Source organism: Impatiens glandulifera, chromosome 2, assembly GCF_907164915.1.
Source record: "Impatiens glandulifera chromosome 2, dImpGla2.1, whole genome shotgun sequence".
Lineage (NCBI taxonomy): Eukaryota > Viridiplantae > Streptophyta > Magnoliopsida > Ericales > Balsaminaceae > Impatiens > Impatiens glandulifera.
In genome coordinates, this window is record NC_061863.1 from 16,848,180 (window position 1) to 16,871,681 (window position 23,502).

Sequence of the window (23,502 nt, forward strand, 5' to 3'; positions counted from 1 at the left end):
GTTGCAACTACTCATCAGCAAAATAAGCACATTAAAAAGAAAAAAAAATTAATAATAAACATAATATTAAGGCACAAAATGTTTCACATACAAATTTAATATAACTAAAATGAGCTAATCATCTTATAATAATATAAATGAGAGTTAGAAACCTAAATACACCATTTGTTTCTTTACATTAATTACGAGATGAAATCAAATATTTCAAAAGTTTAAAGGGAAAACTCCAACAAGTCAAAAGTTGGAGGGGCAAAATCAAACATATTTATAGAGAAGCTTTCTTCTCCCTCCCGCGAGACGAACCGTATTTGGAAGCCATAGAGAAAGGGCTTAACTTCTAGAGAGATAAGCTCTGAAGTTGCATCATCCGATTTAGGTATTGTTGCATGAGAATTTTTTATGTTGATCGGTTGGTTTATGTCGTTAGAGGCAGAATTGGGGTTGGAATTAGGTATATATTGACGATTTTTCTTTATTTGAGTTCCTTTCCTGTGATTTGTTTCATATTGTTTATGCTTGGTTATTAGGTAGAGTGTATTCTTGGTGTTAACATGTCGCTCAAGTATGTGATCTTTTGTTTGTTTTTTTCTACGAGTTTATAGAAATGTAAGAGCTTTTTTTCTCTCACTCTTGATCTTTAAAATTATGCTTCTATCTGTCTGTATTTCATGCAATTTTCTTTAAATTTTTCATCTCTTTCAAGGAGAAGCTCTGAATCGACTGATCACTGATTTCTTCTTCTCCTTCAAGGTTAGTTTTATCCAGTTTGTAGTAGGAGGATTAAGGAAATGTTCTTAAGTTAAGAATGGAAGATATAGCATTGGATTCTAGACTCTTCTTGTAGTAGTAAATCATGTGATTAGATATGAAAATTAAGTAATCTAAATCAAAAGAAGATGTATTCCTAGAGTTATTGTTTCAGAATCCTTATATTATAGGTTTAAATGCTTATAGAGTGATAACCTAGAAATCGGGTGTATAGGATTTGAGGAGAAGTTTTAGAATTCCTAGTTATTCTATACTATTGGTATTCAAATAATGAATGGTATTCTATACTATTGAATTATGTTGATTTTTGGGTTCTACCCACGATTTTGTGCCTTAGGGTTGCGCTCGTCGTAGGGAATCGTCTGCATCTGATCTATTTGCTGATGGCGTCCGGTTCGTATAGAGGTGTGGAGAATTACGGATCCGCACCGTTCAGATCGAGGTATGCTTATAATTCTCCGAGAAAGAAAGATAGATTGTTTGCTTATTTGTTTTGACAATTCCGCTAAGGAGGATTTTGATTGTTGCATCGTTTTCATCATTCTATTTGCTACCTTGCGTTTCTCTGCCTGTTTGTTTGTTGATCTTATTAGAGGGTAAAAATTGTGATGCGCGGGGAGGGTCTTAGTACAAGACCCGCTGTTGGTTCCGATGAAATTCAGTTGCGGATTGATCCAATGCACGGGGACTTGGATGATAAGATTACTGGCCTACGCAAACACGTTAAGCAATTGAGAAACGTAAGAGCTTTTTTTATCTCATTCTTGATCTTTGAAAAAGTACAATAATATTGTCATCATGAATAAGTCTTGCCATTGACATTAATTATACATAAAACCTGGCACAATTAAGACAATTTTGAGATGCAATTTTAGATGAGAGTTTGATTGTCCATGTCTCAGTTATTTATTTTTTGGTTCCTTTAGGTCAAATAGGCTTGATTGTCTTAAGTTCTATCATGCTATTCCTATTATTTTTTTCAACTATGGTTGCTTGTGCCAGAACCAATAATCCACACAGAATCACTACTTAGCAAGCTAATATCATTTAAGCTCATGCTGAAAAAAGAAGACGTTTATGGCAAAGTTGGAGTTTCTAGGCATACTTGCATTATATCCAGAATTATCTCCAAATCACTTTGTATCTTTCATCTTTGTCATGAATTCTGTAAACATTTTGTACTATCTAGGGTTGCTTCAAAATCAAGTGGTGTCTCACGACATGGGCACAATTCTTCTTCCTGTGGTCCTTATACTGTTTGAAGTTTGAACTAGTCTGGATAACCCGGGATGTTAAAACACCCTTCATTTGAATGACCTTGTATCTCGCAATGTTCACAGATTACATTCTGTTTGACTTCAGAGGCATGGAAGGATTTCGGGCTTCCTTTTTAACTGTTCTTGAACATTCATCTCAGATTGATGTTCCAGTTGGGAGTTGTTCACTTTTCTTTTCTTCTTCTTTTAACTGACCTTGTATCATGACGACCGAAGGCAGAAGTTTTATAATTAGAATCTGATCTTTGATATTTTCAAGAGATTCATTTAACACCTTTTTCTTCACACCCTTGGTACCATCTGTTCCATATTTCATGATATTTTGCTTTTCTTTTGGTCCAAAATGCTCTGATACTGTAACAGTTAGAATTGGATGAGATAATAGAGGATATTTTGGTTTATTTAGAATAAAACACATTAAACAAGGCTAATATATAATCCATTCATTGTTGTATCTGGTTAAGCAGGTAGCTCAAGAAATAGAATCAGAAGCCAAGTCTCAGAATGACTTTATCGATCAGTAGGTATGTGTTAAAAAAAATTTTTTGTATGTGATAAACTTAAAAACCCTCTTGGAATTGACTATTATTATTATTATTATTTATTGGTTGATAACACAGCAAATGACATTGATCAAAGCCCAAGCAGGAGTGAAGAACAATATGAGAAGATTAAACAAGAGTATAGTTCAGTCAGGATCTAGCCATGTTATACATGTGGTTCTTTTCGCCCTCGTTTGTTTTACAGTTGTTTACTTCTTGGCGAAAATCTCAAGAAGGTAAAGAATCCGATTGCAGGTGTTTGCTCATGTGTATTATAATACTATCTCTTATGCATATGAAGGCTATCATATTCATTTGTCTTGTGTGTATTTGATATTTGTTGATGGTCTCTGAATTACTCATTTTCTGTTGTCCTTAATAATGGCTATGATGTTTATAATTTCATCTTAAATTTGATTTATTATAAAATAAAATTTATAATTCAATCATATCATAACAAATTTCACTTCGAATTTTAGACCTCAACATCTTGCCCTACAAAATATCTTAGCTTACTCACCTTTGGTACTGCCTAAACTTTCTCGATTGGATTGATTCCCATCACAGTCGGAAACTAGGGTACGCCGTTAGAGTGAGTGATTATGCTGCCCTCTAATGTTCCTGAGTCTGATGGCAAAGCTTAAACATATTCGGAAAGCTTATTAAGATATTTTAGTAAGTTTTAGATGGTTTATAGGGTACTTTTTTAACTCAAAATCTAATCATACAAAATTCACTTTGACTTTGTAAGTTGCTTAGGAATATTTGGTTTAATGTATATTTTAAGTATGAACAAAGACAAATCAAACATTTATATGCAGGTTGGACTCAAATATAACTCAGAAGAATGGACTGTTAAAATTGTTTTGGTGTGATTTGATATTAAAGATTAAATTTTATATTTTATTTTTAGAAGTGGTTTAAAAAACATTCTTTTTATTTATTTTTAATAAATATTTATTTTAATCAAAATTGGATATATTAGTGAAATGACAATAATATAAACGTGACATCTATTTGGTCAATAATTATAACTTACTATAAAGCTAAAACAATTCTTAAAAGGTCGTTTCTTTGCATTTTTTAAAGTCGGTTATTTACATTTCTAATAGATTTTTTGGATAATTCCAATTCTAGTCACGACCGATACTTGAAATTTTAGCATGGCATAATTTGATCGGGAAATTTGATAAAATGATCCTAATAATGGCCTTAATTGGGGAAATGACATGCATCTAATAAAAATTGCGTAAATGACCACTTCCCAGTTTTCAGACGAATATACTCCCGTCACGTCACGCGACGGAACTCTAATTCGTCAAGTGTGCCATCGCGTGACACGCCGGAACCTTTGTCGAGTGTGCCGTCGTGTCACGCGACGGGATATTTGTTAGATAAATTCATACCGGTTCAAATAAACCTAACTTAAACAAACTTCCCATGCAGGAACAAGGAACCGGACCGGATGAATAAGAGAACCAACTGAAGAAACTGAACCGGTCAAGTTACCATACCGATCAAGAGTATTCGGAGCATGACCAAACAAAGGAAGGATTGGCCAAAGCTCAAAACCGGAACCATCAAACAGCCGATCAATCCACAAGACAAGTATAACCGGAAGAAGTCCGGTTACTTACTTCACTATCAAAAGACATTCGGCCAAGTCAAGTGACCGACCTGTACAAGAAGACACTTTGGGTATCTGTTGAGAATGATACCAAAGGAACAGACTGAATACTTCCATATCCATGCAAGTCTGAGGAAAGACTGTAGGCTGCAGAAAACAGTACTACCGGATCCTTCTACTTCGGGATAAGCCAGAAAGGAAATCTTCAAAGTACAGACAACTGTCCAAACAGACAGTGCCTACATTGAGTAAAAGACAAACCCAGCAGGTTTGCCTTACAGACCGGCAGGTCTGAAACAGGATACCAGGTCTGAGATTGACCGTCAGGTCTGAGGAGACGACCGGCAGGTCTGAGACACTGAATCACTGCACCTCTGATCAGCCAATCAGATTCAAGGCTTTGAAATATGACCGTTGGCATATCTCACCTATAAAAGGAGGCAGTTGCAGAAGAGTAAATGCGGGACATTAAGCGACATAAAACTAGATAAGTGAAGCGTTGAGAGCATTTACTACAAGTGATAAAACTGTGTTATTCTAAGAAAGCCTAAGTGCTAAATTCTAAGTGTGTGTTACAATTTCGGTGTGAATTGTAAGAGTGTTATCGAGCAGGAAATAAGTCTCGATCGGCTTGTACTTGTATTCCTTAGTGAATATCCTTCTCGCGGTTTCGAGAGGAAGGGGTGACGTAGGAGTTTTATCTCCGAACATCCATAAAATCTGTTGTGTTATTTACTTTCTGCCGGCTTCATTATATAACCGACTAACTTAACCATACCGCTCCAAACCGACTTTATACTAACCATACCGAATTTCCAGATTACCGAAACCGACTCACCATTCTTCAAATCTCCATCATCCGAAACCGATTCCGTGCCTATCATACAAGTGTACCGCTTCAACTTGAAAGCAAACCTCTTCCGCGCTTGAACCTGGTTCAAGGGTTTGTGACAGGTTGTGTAGTATTGAAACCCCGGTGTTAATCTCTAACCGGATTAACCACCACCCTACGAGTGAGAACCGCTAACCGGTCCAACCCCCGGTCCACCAGCGGCGACCTAGATCCTAACAATTGGTATCAGAGCAGTTAGTTTCAATACTCAAGCAAACATGTATCAGGATAGGCCTCCAATGCTAGAAGGTGATGACTTTGCCAACTGGAAGGCACGCATGCACCTGCATCTAGTCACCTTGGATGATGAAATGGAATCCGTTCTAACCGAAGGACCGATAGTCATTGATAAAGACAGAAAAAAATGGACAGCTGAAGACAGGAGAAGAAACAATCTGGACAACCACGCAAGAAACCGGATCTCCAACAGCGTAGACAGAAACACATACTGCAAGATCAGAGACTGCAAAACTGCGAAGGAGACATGGAACACGGTCATCCAGATCTTTGAAGGAAATGAAAGAACAAGGGAGAACAAAATAATGATGGCTACACAGAAGTTCGAAAGTATCAAAATGAAACCAGGAGAAACTATGAAGGAATACAGTGACCGGTTCACTGGTGTGTTAGATGAACTAGCTACTCTGGGCAAAAAGTATGAGAACAAAGAGGTAGTTATGAAGGCTTTGAGATCCCTTCCAAGTGCCTGGGATATAAAGACAATGGTAATGAGGGAATCAAAGAGCCTACGTAAGATGAAACTATACGATGTATTCGAAGATCTCAAGGCATACGAGTTCGAAATGAAATCTAGAACCGAAGAGGAAGTCTCGGCCTCAACATCAACCAAAGCACTAATCACATCTACAGAACCGACTGTACTTGTTCCTGTACCTACACCTGCACCGATACCGGTTCCTGCACCCGCACCTATCAGAACAGCCGAACAGTTTACTGAGGACGCCATGGCCATGCTCGCACAGAAGTTTGGGAGGTTCATGAAAAGGAGCCAACCGACAAACAACTACTATGGTGACAAATCCAATATAAGATGCTATAACTGTAACTGTATGGGACACTTTAAGTGGGAATGCAGGAAACCAAGAAGGGATACCCAGAAACCGGACTATCAAAATGACAGAAATAATTATCAACAAGCCGGTGAGGGAAGTGAGGTGCCGAAAGCACTGATAGCCGACGATGGAGGAAGTTTGTGGGCTCGCAGTGACAGTGACGATGAACTCACGTGCCTCATGGCCAATGAGGAACAGGTATTCGATTCTCCTTATGATGAATTTACTAAAGATGAGTTATATGAAGCATTGAATGACATGGTAGAAGAATATAAGAACTTACTGACCATGTTACCTAAACACCTTAACATCAAGACCGATCCCATAGTACCTATCCCAATAGAACCAGAGGTACCTATCATCACCGAACCGGAAGTCATACAACCTGATGATACCCACACCCTAGAAACCGAGTTAGATCCTAAGATAGAACAACCTAGTGAACCGACTAGAGAACTAACCGAGGAAGAAAATGCCCGATTTCAATATACGATGGCCGCCTATAAAAGATCTAGCGATATAGTAAAGGATATGAATAAACACTATAGGCATCCTCGTTGTAAGCGTGGTCTAGGATACACAGGGAATAGCTCCAAAGACCGAAAACCCATAGAAAAAGCAAGGCTTACAAAAGGAAACCTCCCCTTTATAAAATTCCTTAAGAGTACCTGGACAGCTGAAGAAGAGGAAACCGCATATTATAGGGAAGAAAAGCTAAAATACGATTATGTTGGCCCAACCGATTCATGGCTTGACCTTGAGAAAAGAAGAGCCGAAATCCTCAAATATAAGAAAGATTTTCCTGAGCCGCGTAGGTCAAACTACAGATCACCGAACCAAAGACGAACACCATTTAGGTTATCTGAAGGAAAACCGAAATACACGAGACCGAGTGCCAAAAGGACAGTTAAAACCCTAGCAAAGAAAACTGTTCGGTTCATCAAGGTTTGGATACCTAAGGGACTAATCGCATGTGGACCCAAGTAAATGTGGGTACCAAACAGTTGTAAATATGTACATTTTGCAGGATCCAAAGAAACGGCTAGGAAATTCCGAATGGTTCTTGGACAGCGGTTGCTCCAGGCACATGACCGCAAACAGCAATTTGCTAATCGACATCAGATCAGTAACCGGTGCTCTAATTACCTTCGGTGACAACTCAAAGGGTAAAACTGTGGGCAAGGGTAAGATTGTCCATGGTAATCTAACTATTGATAATGTACTCTTAGTTGAAAACTTACGTTTTAATCTACTTAGCATTAGTCAAATGTGTGATGCCGGATACACGGTAGAATTTCTTAAACATGCATGCTTAGTTAAGGATTCTCAAGGTATTGTATTACTAACCGGAAATAGGATAGGTAACATTTATAAGGTAGACTGGAAAACAAGAGTAGAACATCCTATATGCATGATAGCTAAAACTGATCAAACCTGGCTATGGCACAAGAGACTAAATCATCTAAACATGAAAACCTTAAACTACATTCGTGGCAAAAAGCTAGTTGAAGGTATTCCCGATATAGTATTTAACCATGATAAGGTCTGTTCAGCATGCCAGATGGGTAAACAAACTAGGTCATCTTTTAAGAGTAATGGAAATATTCAATCAAGCCGATGCCTAGATCTTCTTCACATGGATTTATTTGGACCGATTCAGGTCATTAGTCTAGGCGGTATGCTTTACACTATGGTAGTTATTGATGATTACTCCAGATATACATGGGTGATATTTCTACCATCTAAACGTGAAACTGTATCAAACCTGATCATACTTCTTAAGCGGTTGCAAAATGAAAAATCAACTCGTATCAACAACATTCGAAGTGATTGAGGTACCGAATTTACTAACAGTACATTAACTGCATATCTTGATGAATCCGGCATTAGACACGAGTTGTCTAGTGCTAGGACTCCTCAACAAAATGGCCTGGCCGAGAGAAGAAACCGGACTCTCAAGGAAGCCGCACGGTCTATGATAGCCGACTCCGGCATTGCTCAGAAATTCTGGGCTGAGGCTATTAACACTGCATGCCATACACAAAACCGGTCTTTAATAAACAGATTTCACAACAAAACACCGTATGAGGTTTATTTTAACAGAGTTCCTAAACTCAAGTACCTCAGGATTTTCGGTTGTAAATGTTATATTCATATAAATGGTAAAACCCAACTCACTGCTTTTGATGCAAAGACCGATACCGGCATTATGCTAGGATACTCGTCAGTAAGTAAAGCATACAGAGTATATAATAATAGAACTGCAACCATGGAGGAAACAATTCACGTTGTTTTCGATGAATCGGTTGAAAGCAATACTACCTCATGCTTTGATCTACACAACAGATTGGAAAATAATGATATTCATTCTGATAGCGAAGATGAGACTCCGGTCTTCAGGCGGTTTGTCCATGACCTAATGGGTAATATCGATACCCAGCCGGATCAAGCTGTTCCACAACAGGAAGCTGACACTTCGGTCCAATCCGAGGGAGTCGGTCGGTCTGACAATCTCGGTCAACCTACCGACATGTCTAGCCTTGATCAAGTTACCGGTAATTTGGTAGACACCCCTGAACTGAATCTCAGAAAAAATAGTAAACATCCTCCTGAGCAAATTATAGGTGACCCTTCAGAACCTGTTCGAACTAGGAGTCAACTTCTGGAAGGATATTTTAACTCTGCTTTTATATCCCAGATTGAACCGAAAAGAATAGATGAAGCATTGTCAGATCCGGATTGGATCTTGGGAATGCAAGAAGAGCTAAACCAGTTCGAGAGTAGTAAAGTCTGGTACTTAGTTCCCAGACCGAAAGATAAATCGGTCATAGGAACAAGATGGGTATTTAGAAACAAACTCAATGAGGACGATTTGGTCACGAGGAACAAAGCCAGATTAGTGGCTCAAGGCTACAAACAGGAAGAAGGCATTGATTTTGAAGAGTCATTTGCTCCTGTAGCCAGGATTGAAGCCATTAGGATTTTTCTTGCATTTGCTGCTTTCAAAAATTTCAAAGTCTTTCAAATGGATGTTAAAAGTGCATTTCTGAACGGTGATATACGTGAAGAAGTGTACGTTGAACAGCCACCCGGTTTCAAAAATGCTGCATTTCCAAACCATGTATACCGGCTGAACAAAGCTTTATACGGTCTAAAGCAAGCACCTAGAGCCTGGTATGATACGCTAACCGCATTTTTATTAGAGCATAATTTCACCATCGGTTCGGTGGATAAAACCCTGTTTAAGTTTGAAAAGAAGGAACATATTCTACTTGTTCAAATTTATGTAGATGATATTATTTTCGGTTCCACCGATCCAAAGCTTTGTGACAAGTTTTCAAAAATGATGACTGATAAATTTGAAATGAGTATGATGGGAGAATTAAGTTTCTTCCTAGGTCTTCAGGTTAAACAACTCAAGGAAGGAACATTCATCAGTCAACCTAAATATACCAAGGAGCTTCTGAAGAAATTCGGTATGGACACATGCTCCTCGGCAGCCACCCCAATGAGCTCATCCGTTAAATTGGATAGAGATGATGAAGGTCAATCGGTAGATCAGATTGCATACCGAGGCATGATCGGTTCCCTGCTGTACCTGACAGCAAGTAGACCGGACATCCTGTTTGTAGTTGGTGTGTGTGGGAGATTCCAAGCAAATCCAAAGCAATCCCATTACACAGCCGCAAAGAGGATACTGAAGTATCTAAAGGGCACACCTGATGTCGGTCTGTGGTACCCAAAAGACTCATCATTTAATCTGACAAGCTATTCAGACGCAGATTATGCAGGGTGCAAGATCGACAGAAAAAGCACCAGTGGAACATGTCAGTTCCTAGGTGACCGACTGGTGTCATGGCACAGCAAGAAGCAGACATCGGTGGCGACATCAACCGCAGAGGCTGAATACTTGGCGGCCGGAAGTTGCTGCTCTCAACTCCTCTGGATCCAACAGCAGCTGAAGGACTTCGGTATTACAGCCGAAGAGTCCCCGATTTTCTGTGACAACACAAGTGCTATTGCGATCACCTACAATCCGGTTCTCCACTCCAGAACCAAGCACATCGACATCAGACATCACTTCATCAGAGAGCATGTCACGCTGAAGCATATCCGGCTGGAATACGTACCAACCGATCAACAAGTAGCCGATATCTTCACGAAGCCGCTGCAGGAAGCTAAGTTTTCTCAATTTAGACTTACTCTCGGCTTAACCGACATCAGCCAAATCCTTCCAAAGGATAATTAAAGGGAATCAGTTCAGACAGACAAACCGATAATTCTTCCTAAGAAGTTGAACTTTGAATCTTCGGGGTGTTTGCGGAAGAACCGCCCAGTCTATCAGAAAAAGTAATCCGACCGGCTACTTGGTACATGCACCAAATAACCGCATCGGGATGAACAAATGATGTCTGACCGGCTCGGAAGCACGCTACCCCAGATTATTTGAATTTCAAACAGAAGAGGAATAGTTATCAGAGGTTAACGGTATCTGTTCTGCATCATTGCCTTTTCAGAGTAAAACTGGTCGCGCCTAAAAAGACGTGAAGATCTTTTGATATCTTTCACAGTCCAGGCCTATGACCGACACCTAGACCTGCAAAACTGCCTATTTCATGCAAAGTTTCTTATCCTGCGGTTAATACATATCATCTCACTTAATGTCCGGACAATAGGTTAGCCCCAAAACCAGTATTTAAAGGAAGCACTCACTCACCAAAACATTCACAAACAAAACACTATCTCTATCACTAAGGCAAAAATGTCTCTCTTCCCAAACATTCTCCAAGTTGACTTTGAATCTTGCTCCGATACCGATCATTATGAGGTGTATCGGATGATCAAACAACTGGAAGATACCGGCCTCCAGCATTTTCTGGATGCCAGGCAAACAATCTACCCTGAATCAGTGTTGGAATTTTACTACAACGCCAAGGTATACCGGGGGACACCCCACTTCGATACCCACATCCAATCAAAGGTTGGGGGTATTCTCTTTGACTTCACCGAGCAGGACTTCGGTCGGTGCTTCGATCTGCCCAAACAAGGGCTAACAGACCTAAACCCTCCGGCCGATATTAAGGCCGAGGTCTCTCTCTCCCTTGCCCGGTCAGATGAGCCTATTGATGACCATGGGTCTAAATCTCTTTTAAGGGCTGAGTTTCAGCTCCTCAATGACATAATAGGAAGAGGCATCTTTGGAAAAGATGTCACCAACACATACTGCGCGGCAACGTTCAACATTATGGCGGCCATCATCACCAGAACGCCAGTCAACTGGTCTAGGGTACTGTTTGACGTCCTTATTTGGATAATCGGCACCCGGTCAGTGGCGTTCGTTCCCCAGATAAGCCGACTTTTTGAGGAACTTGGAGTTCCAACATGTCCCGGCGAAGGTTTGAACCACGGTCAGGTGTTCACCAGAGAAGTCATCGACTCATTCTACGATCGGTTTGAAAGAGAATGGAGGAGGAGAAACTTCAACCCCCCTCGTGATGCTAATTCCCGTGCTCGCTAAGTCACTCCTTCCTGCATCCGGTCGTTTTGCTGCATGTACCGGATGAATCATTACCCAATTCAACTTTGATCATATCGGCTTCATCCATGTCCACTTCGGTTTTATTTGTGTTTTTCTTAACTTCATCATTTCTGTATGTCATTTTCGGTATTGTCTCTACCATTTTCGGTCTCTATCTAATCCATATCGTTATGTGTTAAATGCATTTAATGAGATAATCCCATTTAATGAGATAACTCCCAACCACCCGCATATTTAATTTCCAACTAATCTGGTCACTTCCCAACTAACACTTACCTCGAGCTTTGCAAACCGCCACTTCCCCATGCACTTTGAAAAGGAAAAGATTCTTTTCCTTAATAAAACAAAACTGACCATCAATGCACAGATTTTCCCTCCAAAACCGATCCTATTTAAGGAGCCATCTTCCTCTCATTTTATCACATCCAAAATCACTTGTATTCCTCTTGAATCTCTCTCTCTATACCATAATCATGCCAAGCCGAACTCTGGGAAATTTTCTAAGTGTCGACTTCAGCTCATGTATGGCAGAATGGGATTATGACCATCCAAAGAAACACATGTTTGAAAGCCTTATTGTTACCGGTCTTCAATCTTTCCTTTACGAATCCGGTCCCATACTGACTGAGGATGTCAAGGAATTCTTCAGAAATGCCTGCAATTGGGGCGATCGCATTGTCACCACTGTAAGGAATCATACCTTCCGGCTTGATGAAGCCGAATTTGCCACCCTCTTCAATCTGCCCAAAGAAGGGTTCTCTGATTTTCCGGCCATGGAGGGAACTGATGAATACTACTATGGGTTCCGCTGTTCTGCAACCTTTGACCCGGCGGAAACCCATGGGTTAAAAACCCGCCTCGGTCGTAGTACTCAGTTACTTCTTGAAATTGTCACTCGATCAATTCTGTGCCAATCTCAAAATCAGCGGTATTCAAAGAATACCTACAACATCATGACCCACATCTACAACCACACGCCCATCAATTGGGCAGCGGTCCTCTTTCAAATCTTGAGGAAAATGGTGCGGACAAAGAAGGGTCTCGGCTTTGCACCTCACATCAGCAAGCTCATTCTCAAGTACCGGCGAGATTTTGGACCGGGCACACCGGCATCCCCCTCAAACATTCTTGATAAAGATGCGGTGGTGGAAAAGTATTCCAGAATGGTGCTTACTGCTTAAATGTCTTTGCTTAAATATCTTTCTTTCATCCTATCGGTTTCCATTCTAATAAAAATATCGTTTCAGTTTTAAAGATCGTTTCTCTTTATTATTTGCATCTATCTAAATAACCGGCTTAACTCGTTCTTATCCGGTTTCATAAAACCTGATCAAAACTGTTAATCAAAATGTCTGTTAATCATTCGGCCTCAAAGATAAGAATATGTCATCCATGACATAGACAAAATTTTGGAGGGAAATCTCCCCCTCAAAGCTGCCGCCCACCGTTTCATATGTAACCGCCAACAGTTTGGCGTCGTTTCGATTTGGAGGGAAATTTCCCGCCCATTCATGATGGGACGGTTTGGCTTCCAAACCGTGCCTATAAAAAGGAGCCTTCGTCATATTTTTCATTCTCACGAAAATTCACTTTCTCTCTCTAAGCTTCTAAACTCTCTGAAGCCGATTTCTCTCATTCTTAAACTCTTCAACATGGGTCGTGATTCGGCGTTATTCAAACTTTACTCTCAAGTGGACTTCGAGGAGATTCGGCAGAATGGAACGACCGAGGCAAAGGAAGTCATTGACCGGCTGATTAAAACCGGTCTGGGATACTTTCTAGATGGTCCTCACGTAATTTACAAAGAGGCGGTCGAAGAGTTCTTCAAAACCGCAACCATCTCCTACGATAGGATCATCGCAACGGTTTGCGGTTCCCAAATCGAGATTACCGAAGTAGTGGTGGCCGAAAGTTTGCATCTCCCAACTACCGGCGAGGACGCGACGACACCAATAGACGATGATACTTTTGAGACGGCTCGCCACCTCTTATCGGCAACCAATAAGCCAATCACGACATCCGAAAGTAAGAACACGCTGAAGCCGGAATATATCCCGGCATGTGACGTTTTCGCCAGGGCGATACTGGTAAGGGGAGGAAACTTCAGCAACCTCACCAGAGACAAAATCAAAATGATATTTCGTCTGTTGGAAGGAAGGGAGGTCAACTGGGCAAGATCTGTATTCAGCAACCTCATGGACATGGTAAGACCGGATTCAGCCAGATCGTGGGGGTATGCCGTGCAACTCGGTAAGATCTTCCTACATTTGAACGTCAACGTCGGTCCCGGTGTTGGGCTAATAAAACGCTGCATCATTCGATCGAGGCAAATCCTTCCAAGAACGCAGTCGGCCTCCAGTTCCACAGGTGGCCGAAAGAAGAAAGCCGCACAGAAAGATGCCCCGGCAAAAGCTAAGACCGGAGGAAAGAGGAAAGAAAAGATAACTTTCGCAGACCCACCACAACAAGCGGAAGATGAGGAGTGGGCCTCTGAGGAAACCGACACGGAGTGGACCGAAGATAGAACGGTCCATGAAGACGATAATTCGGCTCGGAGTCCGAACGATGCCGAACGAAGCGCTAATCCTGAGACCACCGAGGGTGAAGACGGGGTTGATGAAGGAGACAATGATGAAGGAAACAATGATGAAGGCCACAACGAGGAAGAGGCCGATGAGGCCGAGGCCGAAAGACTTGCCCAGAATATCTTTCAGGGCATAAACAAGCGAGACGAGGACGTCATAGACTTATATCTGGAGTGGCATGAGTACCGGTTCAATACAAAGTATAAAGATATCCTACCGGACCTCCCGCAACATGGTTGCATCGCAAGATTGGAGGAAGTAGAGGACATGATCTTCAGCCTCACAAAATCCAACACAATTCAGGAGGTACAATGCCGAACTTGCCTCCTGATACCGAGAAGCCATCTTCGGAAACTAAGAAGGCGCATCAGAAAGATTAAGGAAGAATATGCCGAAGGGGGATCGGTGTCTACCGTAGCACCGCGAGTATTGGAGAAGCTTGAAAAGGGCAAACTGGAAATACGTCAGGAGATAGAGCGGCTGGAAGCAATATGCAACCAAAAGCAAGTACCGGTCTATACTGCTCCGGTAATCGAAGAATTTCCAGTTGAATACCCAACACCCTCAAGAGAGGAAGTTGAGACACCAAGGGAAGTTGAGGAACCGATATTGGAAGATGAGGAACCGATACCGACTTTGGGAGTTGAGGTTCCAAACTTAGAAGATGCGGTTCCAAACCTGGAAAGTGAGGTGCCAAGCTTAGAGGATGCGGCAACATTAGAACCTCCTAATGAGAATGCTGCACTGATAGACTCCGGTGAGAGAGGCGATCCAGATCCCACCGAGCAGTCAACTCCTACTCCACCACCGGAAGCCACCGTCTCAGTTCCCCTTAAGGAATGGATTGATGACCGGCTCCAAGAATTTGAAGCATCCGTTTCGGGGCGGATTGTTGACCAACTTAAGAAGTTTGAAATGTCCATATCAGGGCAGCTTGAAGACCGGCTTCAAAAGTTTAAGGCATCAATATCGGAGCAGATTGATGACCGTGTACTTGAACACGAAGTGTCCAAGCTTCAACCGTTCAAGGAATGCTGCAATAAAATATTTGATTCGGCCATGCAGTTCGCCGGTGTGACAAAACAGCTTGTGGATCAACATCAAGCACGCCTAGCAGATCTCAGCACCGGGCTATGGGAAGAGGCCGGTGAGCGCGAAAAATGTGCTCAGCATACCGCAGCTCTAGAGGGTATAACTTCGGACTTAAAGAAGGATTTCGACCGGGTCGACACGACAATTGACCGGGTCTCAGTGCTGGAAAAGACAAATGAGACTCTCGTGGCCGAGGTAAAGGCACTCACCGAACAGATGGCCGAAATTCTGAAAGCTAAGGAAAACGCGGATGCCGCGGCTCTAGAGGCTGATGCCCTAATAGCTAAAAGGGTCCAGGATGAACTAAACGCCGAAGCCAGCAAGGATAAAGAGGCGCCGCGATCGTCTTAGCTGACCGAAGCCGAAGTAGAGGCCGAAAGAATAAGAAGGGCCGAGATCTTATATCCAGGGTATGCTGAGAAAGTGGCCAGTCAGGCCGCAGCGGATGCCGAACGGTTAGAAACGGAGGCACGAAGGCTGGCGGGATTTGCAAAGGAACACGAGAAAAAGAAGAAGGCGGCCGCCTCTGATTCAGAACCGAAGAAGAGAAAAAGGGCGGCTCCTAAGAAAGTTCGGATAGTCGAGATGCTCAATAAAATATCTGACCCGGTTGCTACGGGTACTTCGCAGCAAACCGACCCAGTCGAAGACGAAGTCGAAGAACAGCTGCGGTCCCGATCTAAAAGACCACGACCCTCCCAACAGACCAGGCAACCGCAACCGCCACCGCAACCGAAGAAAAAGAAGAGCGCCTACGAATTCACGGACTCGGAATAGGGACTATCCTTCCTTTTCTTATTTGTCTTAGTATTTATACTTTGTCTTTTCCGGCTATCTATAAATATATAAAGTTATTTTTGAATACCGGCCTTATTTTGCATTTCTACATGATTTTGATAATTTTAAATAAAATAATCAAAAAGGGAGAAATTGTTAGATAAAAGATAGAGATTCTTCCAAAACTCCTCCCTCAAAATTTTTCGAAAAATTCTCTAAGTCTTTTTCAAAAAACCGGCCAAACAAAACAACCGGCCTACGGTTGCAAACTTACATGATTTTGATAATTTTAAATAAAATAATCAAAAAGGGAGAAATTGTTAGATAAATTCATACCGGTTCAAATAAACCTAACTTAAACAAACTTCCCATGCAGGAACAAGGAACCAGACCGGATGAATAAGAGAACCAACTGAAGAAACCGAACCGGTCAAGTTACCATACCGATCAAGAGTATTCGGAGCATGACCAAACAAAGGAAGGATCGGCCAAAGCTCAAAACCGGAACCATCAAACAGCCGATCAATCCACAAGACAAGTATAACCGGAAGAAGTCCGGTTACTTACTTCACTATCAAAAGACATTCGGCCAAGTCAAGTGACCGACCTGTACAAGAAGACACTTTGGGTATCTGTTGAGAATGATACCAAAGGAACAGACTGAATACTTCCATATCCATGCAAGTCTGAGGAAAGACTGTAGGCTGCAGAAAACAGTACTACCGGATCCTTCTACTTCGGGATAAGCCAGAAAGGAAATCTTCAAAGTACAGACAACTGTCCAAACAGACAGTGCCTACATTGAGTAAAAGACAAACCCAGCAGGTTTGCCTTACAGACCGGCAGGTCTGAAACAGGATACCAGGTCTGAGATTGACCGTCAGGTCTGAGGAGACGACCGGCAGGTCTGAGACACTGAATCACTGCACCTCTGATCAGCCAATCAGATTCAAGGCTTTGAAATATGACCGTTGGCATATCTCACCTATAAAAGGAGGCAGTTGCAGAAGAGTAAATGCGGGACATTAAGCGACATAAAACTAGATAAGTGAAGCGTTGAGAGCATTTACTACAAGTGATAAAACTGTGTTATTCTAAGAAAGCCTAAGTGCTAAATTCTAAGTGTGTGTTACAATTTCGGTGTGAATTGTAAGAGTGTTATCGAGCAGGAAATAAGTCTCGATCGGCTTGTACTTGTATTCCTTAGTGAATATCCTTCTCGCGGTTTCGAGAGGAAGGGTGACGTAGGAGTTTTATCTCCGAACATCCATAAAATCTGTTGTGTTATTTACTTTCTGCCGGCTTCATTATATAACCGACTAACTTAACCATACCGCTCCAAACCGACTTTATACTAACCATACCGAATTTCCAGATTACCGAAACCGACTCACCATTCTTCAAATCTCCATCATCCGAAACCGATTCCGTGCCTATCATACAAGTGTACCGCTTCAACTTGAAAGCAAACCTCTTCCGCGCTTGAACATGGTTCAAGGGTTTGTGACAGGTTGTGTAGTATTGAAACCCCGGTGTTAATCTCTAACCGGATTAACCACCACCCTACGAGTGAGAACCGCTAACCGGTCCAACCCCCGGTCCACCAGCGGCGACCTAGATCCTAACAATATTTTTGTCATAACACAGAGAAATTTGTCATTTCCATAAGTTTTATTGGGCGTCGATTCATTCCCAAATAAGAGCTTTATTAGGGTCATTTCATCCAATTTTCTATTTGATCTAGACTCAGGGGCGGAGTCACGTTCAACCTTACTTAGGCTATAGCCCGGGTAGCCCAATTTTTTTTTAATGCATTTGACAATAATGACGGTAAAATATTGTCGTTATTGATAAATTTCTGTCACTAAAGTGTAATAGTTACAGTAAATTTGTTTTATTTTGATTGTTTGCTTGACAAAAGTCTGAATAGAATTTTTGAAAACAATTTGGCCCGGGTAACTTTCAAATTTTCGCTCCTAGACTTATCATGAATTTGATTGTAATTGGTACATAGATTAAAAAGTTGATTTACTATGTCCATTCAGACCAATATTCAAAACATATTTACAATCTAGTTTTATTTATTAAGACCATTTATTTTAAAAAATGAATGATGTTATGATTGAGTATATTTTAGAAATATACTTTTACAATCTAATACTATATTGTTGTAAAATTTTAAATTGAAAGTAATTCTTTTAATATAGTAACTATTCATTTGGTATAAAGGTTATTATTAATTTTAAATTAATATTTAATTTTATTTTTAAATAATCATCAATTATTTTCTAAGTTGAATGATAAAATATTTTAACAAAAGTAAAGCACTGAATTTGCTTTATTCCTTAATAATAATATATTTGTAATTACTTCACAAAAGGTAGGTTTTCAAGTGGGTCCACCACATTTGAAACGGCTACTATTTTCAAATTGACAAAATTTGAAACGTCATGAAACCATAAATCACCCCTCAGACTTTCACTTAAAATTTGAATCGTCACCAGGAAATTTAATGCAATATGTGAAACGGCTAGTAACAGTTTTATTTATCAACAGTCAATTTAATTTAAGCTATTTGACTATCTTTTAGTTGTTTTTATTTATTTTTAGATATCTTGAAATAGGCTTATAAAAAAAATTACAATTAATTCTCTTAATTATTTTGGCGCCTTAAATTTATAAATATTTGATTTCACCTTATAATTATTTTTCATAAACATTCACACAACCTAACCATAGTTCAAATGATATAACTTGGATGTGACAAAGAATTAATGCTTTTAAGTTTGAATTAGTAGAAAATATTTTAATTTATTTTCTGCAAGATTAATTTAAGATATATTATTAAATTTTGAATATGCTAATACATTCTTATTCAAATTTATTGTTGTTATTTGGTTCTAAATTTGGATTAAATACTGTATAATTTTTTTTTTTATAAAAGTAATATATTATCAAATATTCTATTGATATTTAACAATAAAAACTTAGACCTAAAATCAAATATATATATTAAATAAATATTTTCAAATCAATTTGTAGAGACAATAAATATAATATTTAACTAAGTTAGAAATATCTCAACCACATTAATTTTTTTTAATTTTGCATCTCTAATTTTACTTATTATTTAAAATTACTCCTTAAAATTAATATATTATCAATTTGTTTTTAAAACTATAATTTATGGTTTGTTTGTTTGATTAAATAATTACTTAATTAAACATTATTTTATTTTATTTTATTCGAGTTATTATTTAATTTATTAATCAAAATATTACAATATTATTTATTTTAAATTATTAATTTAATTTTATTATTATATATTAATATTTTTTTTAAAAAAATTACTTAAAAAAAATCATGCACCCTCAAAATAATTAAATTCTAAATAATTTAGACTCAAAATTATAAATAAAATAAGTATTTTCAAATAATTTGAAGAGTATGAGTAAATAACTATGATGTTCATCCCTCTTTTAACCTAACGATAACAAAAAGTGGATATCCTCAACTTTTCAAAGTCTAGGTTCGAATTCGTTAGACGATAAATTTTGTGTCTAGTTAAATAATTAAATATATTTGCCGACTATATACTTAACACGCGAATATTAGTCACACTTACAAAAACGAACCTAACTTTTCTAAACAAAAATAACTATACTATTCTATTTGCCCACAAGACCCGGAACCTACTTAGTAACCTAGGCATATGTCTGATAATTTTTTTTTTATAAAATTTAACAAGCTAGATTTAATATTTCATCGTCAATCAATCTTTTACTTGTCAAAAATATTTAATTTATTTATTTTTAATAACAATTTAATACTAAATAAACATTTTAGGCTTTAAACAAACATTGGAGATGACAGGATTAACTTTAAATTCCAAAGTTTAGGAAGAAAATCAATGTAAACTAATTTTATGGGGGGTGGCTTAAACTTTAAATTTGGGTTTTCGTAATCCCCGCCCGACATTAAGCTGCTTTCCCCAATTCTGATTTCTCTCTCTATCTCTCTCTCTCTTCGTAATTCGATTGATTCTCAGACCGCTTGAACTTGATATCATTTTCAAGTTTGATTCAAATCTTTAGGGTTTTTCTTACGGCGGTTTCTGGGTTTTGATCCGATTGTTGTAAAGAACTGTAAGTCTTGAAGATCAAAGGATGGATATTTCTCAAGAAGTTGATAATTACGTTAAAGAGTCAATTGATTACGTCCTTGGCCTTCCCGTTTCTACTGATACTCTAGAGACAAAGCTTAGATCATCCGAAGAAGCCCGTAAAATCTTACAGGGTCAGTACTTGCATATGCAGTTCAAATTGAAAGAGAAAGATGAAGCCGTTGAGCGTGTTAGGGTTTGTAACCATACCCAATCTTTATCCAGTTATTTGATTCCGAATTTTCGTATTTGTTTATGGTGGTTTCTACTTTTGTTATAAAAAAAACCAGGCCGAGTCAAGTATGAATGCGTTAGCATTGAAGAGATTTGTTGGAGAAAATCATAAACTAGCAACGGAATGTGCAAATCTTTTGAATCAATGTAAGAAATTGGAGAGGGAATGTTCTCTATACGATCACGATAGAGAAGCACTAATGGATTTTGGAAATGAAGCCGATGAACGGGCAAAGGAGGCTGAGCTCCGTGTTCATGAATTGGAGGAGCAATTAACGAGATTATCAGAAGAGTTGCAGAATCGTCATCAACCTGATTTGCAGTCTGTAAGTTATTCATTAAACTGATTACTGAAATTTGCAAATATTTTAACTGTTACTGCACCCATTAAAGGATAGTTTAGGACTAAGAGTATAAGGTTATGAACTAAACATAGAAATGAAAGATGATTAGAACAAAAATTGCATATTGATCAAGGGATTTTAGATATGAAATGGGTAGAAACAATGAACTAAATTGATTGGAGTATGTATACATTTGTTGCTAAGCATATTATTTTTATTGAATAGAACTATAATGAAATACCCAATCAATCGATCTTATTTTTAGTTCATGAATCGAGAGATCAATGAATTGAGATCTTAATGCATATCGATTTATTAACATATATTAACAGAGTCTCATCCATCTTTAAAGTAAAACTAGGAATACAAATGAACTGTGAAATGATAAACAGAAAGTGTAGATTAAAGATGAAATCGTGAAGCAAATAAATATGCATAATTTAGTTATATACCCTGTTAACTGAAATCACATTTTGGCTTCAACAGTCTAATGGAAAGCTGACATTGATTTTACTGTTTTTGTTAAATAGATCGTAGACTCATATGTAAATAGTTCAGAAGTGGAAGAATCTCCACTGGATTCAATAATGAGTAGTATTGTTGGCAAGGATGAAACTGGAACAACTGCACATGCGTTTTTGGAAGCAAATAGTGAATCAGAAGCATGCCAAACGTTATTAAAACTGTGGAACAGGTGAGGTCTTCTAAAGTCTAATGGGGAAGTGTTTTCTTCTAATATTAACACTAAAATATTAAATTCTTCTGTAGTTCTGGTGTGAGTCCTTCAACACAGAAAGTTCTGGCATTGGCAGCTCAAGTAAAGGCTCTGGAGAAAGATAAGGAACACCTCAGGATCAATCTTAATAAAGCGGAAGAGGAGGTTAAAAGAGAATTACTTGTTCATGCATAGTTCTTGTTTGTTTCGCTGTTTGAAATTTATCAATCTACTTTTATATGTTGTGTTCAGGTGAATGCAATAATTGAAGAAAACACAGTTTTGGATAAGGAAAATAAAAAGTTGTTGAAGCAGATTCGTAAGGAAAGGAGTCTAGCTGGTTCTGATGAAAAACGTACATCTGGCAAGGTTATTTGGTTTACGATTTTTTTCAAAGTTTTATATTTTAATTATATAAGGCCTTCGTTAGATGTGGGTTAATTTTAATATGTTTTGCCTACTATTTCAATCGACCATCATTTTTTCAATCACATCAATCAAAATACTAAAATACCCTCCATTTTGTTAACTTTATTAATTATTAAAGTACAGTCATTTTTGTCATTATACCTTAAAAAAACCTGCTTGTTTGGATAGGATAACAAAATGGGGTCATTAGGAAATAACCCATATCAAACAAGACCTAAGTCATTCAATTATCAAAAGTTTTCAAACTCCCAGCCAACAAAAATATGTTTTGTATACAAAATTTGGTCATAAGTGGCTGATAATTTGAACAGAAATAAATCTTGAGGTCCTATTTATTAGTTTACTCAAACTTCCTGTCAACTGTAGAAGTGCTCTCGGAACTTACTAAACTGAATATTTCCCTAATGTCCCAAGTCATAATTGTTGGCTGCAGAAGTACTGTATGGTTTAGATGCGCCCTTGTCTCTTTTGTAGGAAAACTGAGTTTAAGGCATGATAAAATAATGTGAATGCAATAGGATAACTGATGAGGATCACTTTGATGTCATGTAAATTGGTGCATAAGGAATAGTATGATTTTGTTTACTTTTTCTTTGAAATGTTGATTTTTCTTATTAAAATCAAATATCCATCTAAAAGTACAATAAAACACAACATACAAATAAGGTTCAGGATTATAACATCGAAAATTTGATTATTTCAAATGCTAAACATGTTATCAATATATTCTCTCATTCTATGAACTACCAATGTTATCAATGTTTCTACTCTCATTCTGTCCACTTCCCAGTCAAGATTTGGATTGAAAAGTCATACTTGAAATTAATTAAGTAAATAGGGAAAAGAAAGTAGTAGTAGTATCTTGTGAGATATATCTATGTAAGTTGTTGACTAACAAGGGTGCATTTTTTTTTGAACAGTTGCAGGGAAGTAAGCGGAAGTCTAGCCCAACTGCCCAGATGATTAACAGCCCTATTGGTAGGATTGATTTCTGTGATGTTGATTCACCGAGGAAAACTCTTTCACCATTGCAGTATAAGAACGACTCTCCTGAGTTCCGATCATACAAGAAGTAACTACTATCCTGTGTTGTAGTAGTCATTTGGATTAAAGGAAGTTACTAACCTTAGGTAACTGATCACTCACATTTTATAAATCTTACAAACTCTTTTCTTTTTACAATTTGTCTGACTTGTTGTAGAACTGGGTTCTCAAATGAGTTTAGAGAAATTTATGTTCCTTTTCCATGTTTCCTCTTTTATTTATTTGTTCCTTCTCCCAATTGTATGTATATATCGTTCTTGTCTCATTTTAGACACTAGAAACTCTATGATCTTGAAACCTAAGGTGGATTGATTCCAAAAAGTCAGGTTATTTCGACAAAAAGTCATTAGAGCCACAAGGTGTAGTAGTTGTATCCTCTTTCTCATGTGGGACTTCTAATTC

At 38.6% G+C, this 23,502-nt stretch overlaps 1 protein-coding gene and 1 pseudogene across 1 annotated transcript; both read left to right on the top strand.

Annotated features, from left to right (window-relative positions):
- Positions 1-1,077: 1,077 nt before the first annotated feature.
- Positions 1,078-2,999, top strand: LOC124927595 (annotated as a pseudogene).
- Positions 3,000-20,204: 17,205 nt separating this feature from the next.
- On the top strand, positions 20,205-23,297 carry LOC124927249. Its single transcript, XM_047467637.1, has 6 exons — positions 20,205-20,530; positions 20,625-20,894; positions 21,443-21,606; positions 21,681-21,792; positions 21,880-21,996; positions 22,977-23,297. Exons 1-6 carry the CDS (start codon positions 20,339-20,341, stop codon positions 23,130-23,132), a joined length of 1,011 nt encoding a protein of 336 aa, XP_047323593.1. The 5' UTR covers positions 20,205-20,338; the 3' UTR covers positions 23,133-23,297.
- The last annotated feature ends 205 nt before the right edge of the window (positions 23,298-23,502 follow it).

What these genes read in the sequence shown, in the direction of transcription:
- LOC124927249 (XM_047467637.1), top strand. Translation starts at nt 20,339, where the DNA reads ATGGATATTTCTCAAGAAGTTGATAATTACGTTAAAGAGTCAATTGAT. An exon ending in AAGCCGTTGAGCGTGTTAGG is followed by an intron (nt 20,531 to 20,624) that starts GTTTGTAACCAT and finishes AAAAAAAACCAG; the next exon opens with GCCGAGTCAAGTATGAATGC. An exon ending in TTATTAAAACTGTGGAACAG is followed by an intron (nt 21,607 to 21,680) that starts GTGAGGTCTTCT and finishes ATTCTTCTGTAG; the next exon opens with TTCTGGTGTGAGTCCTTCAA.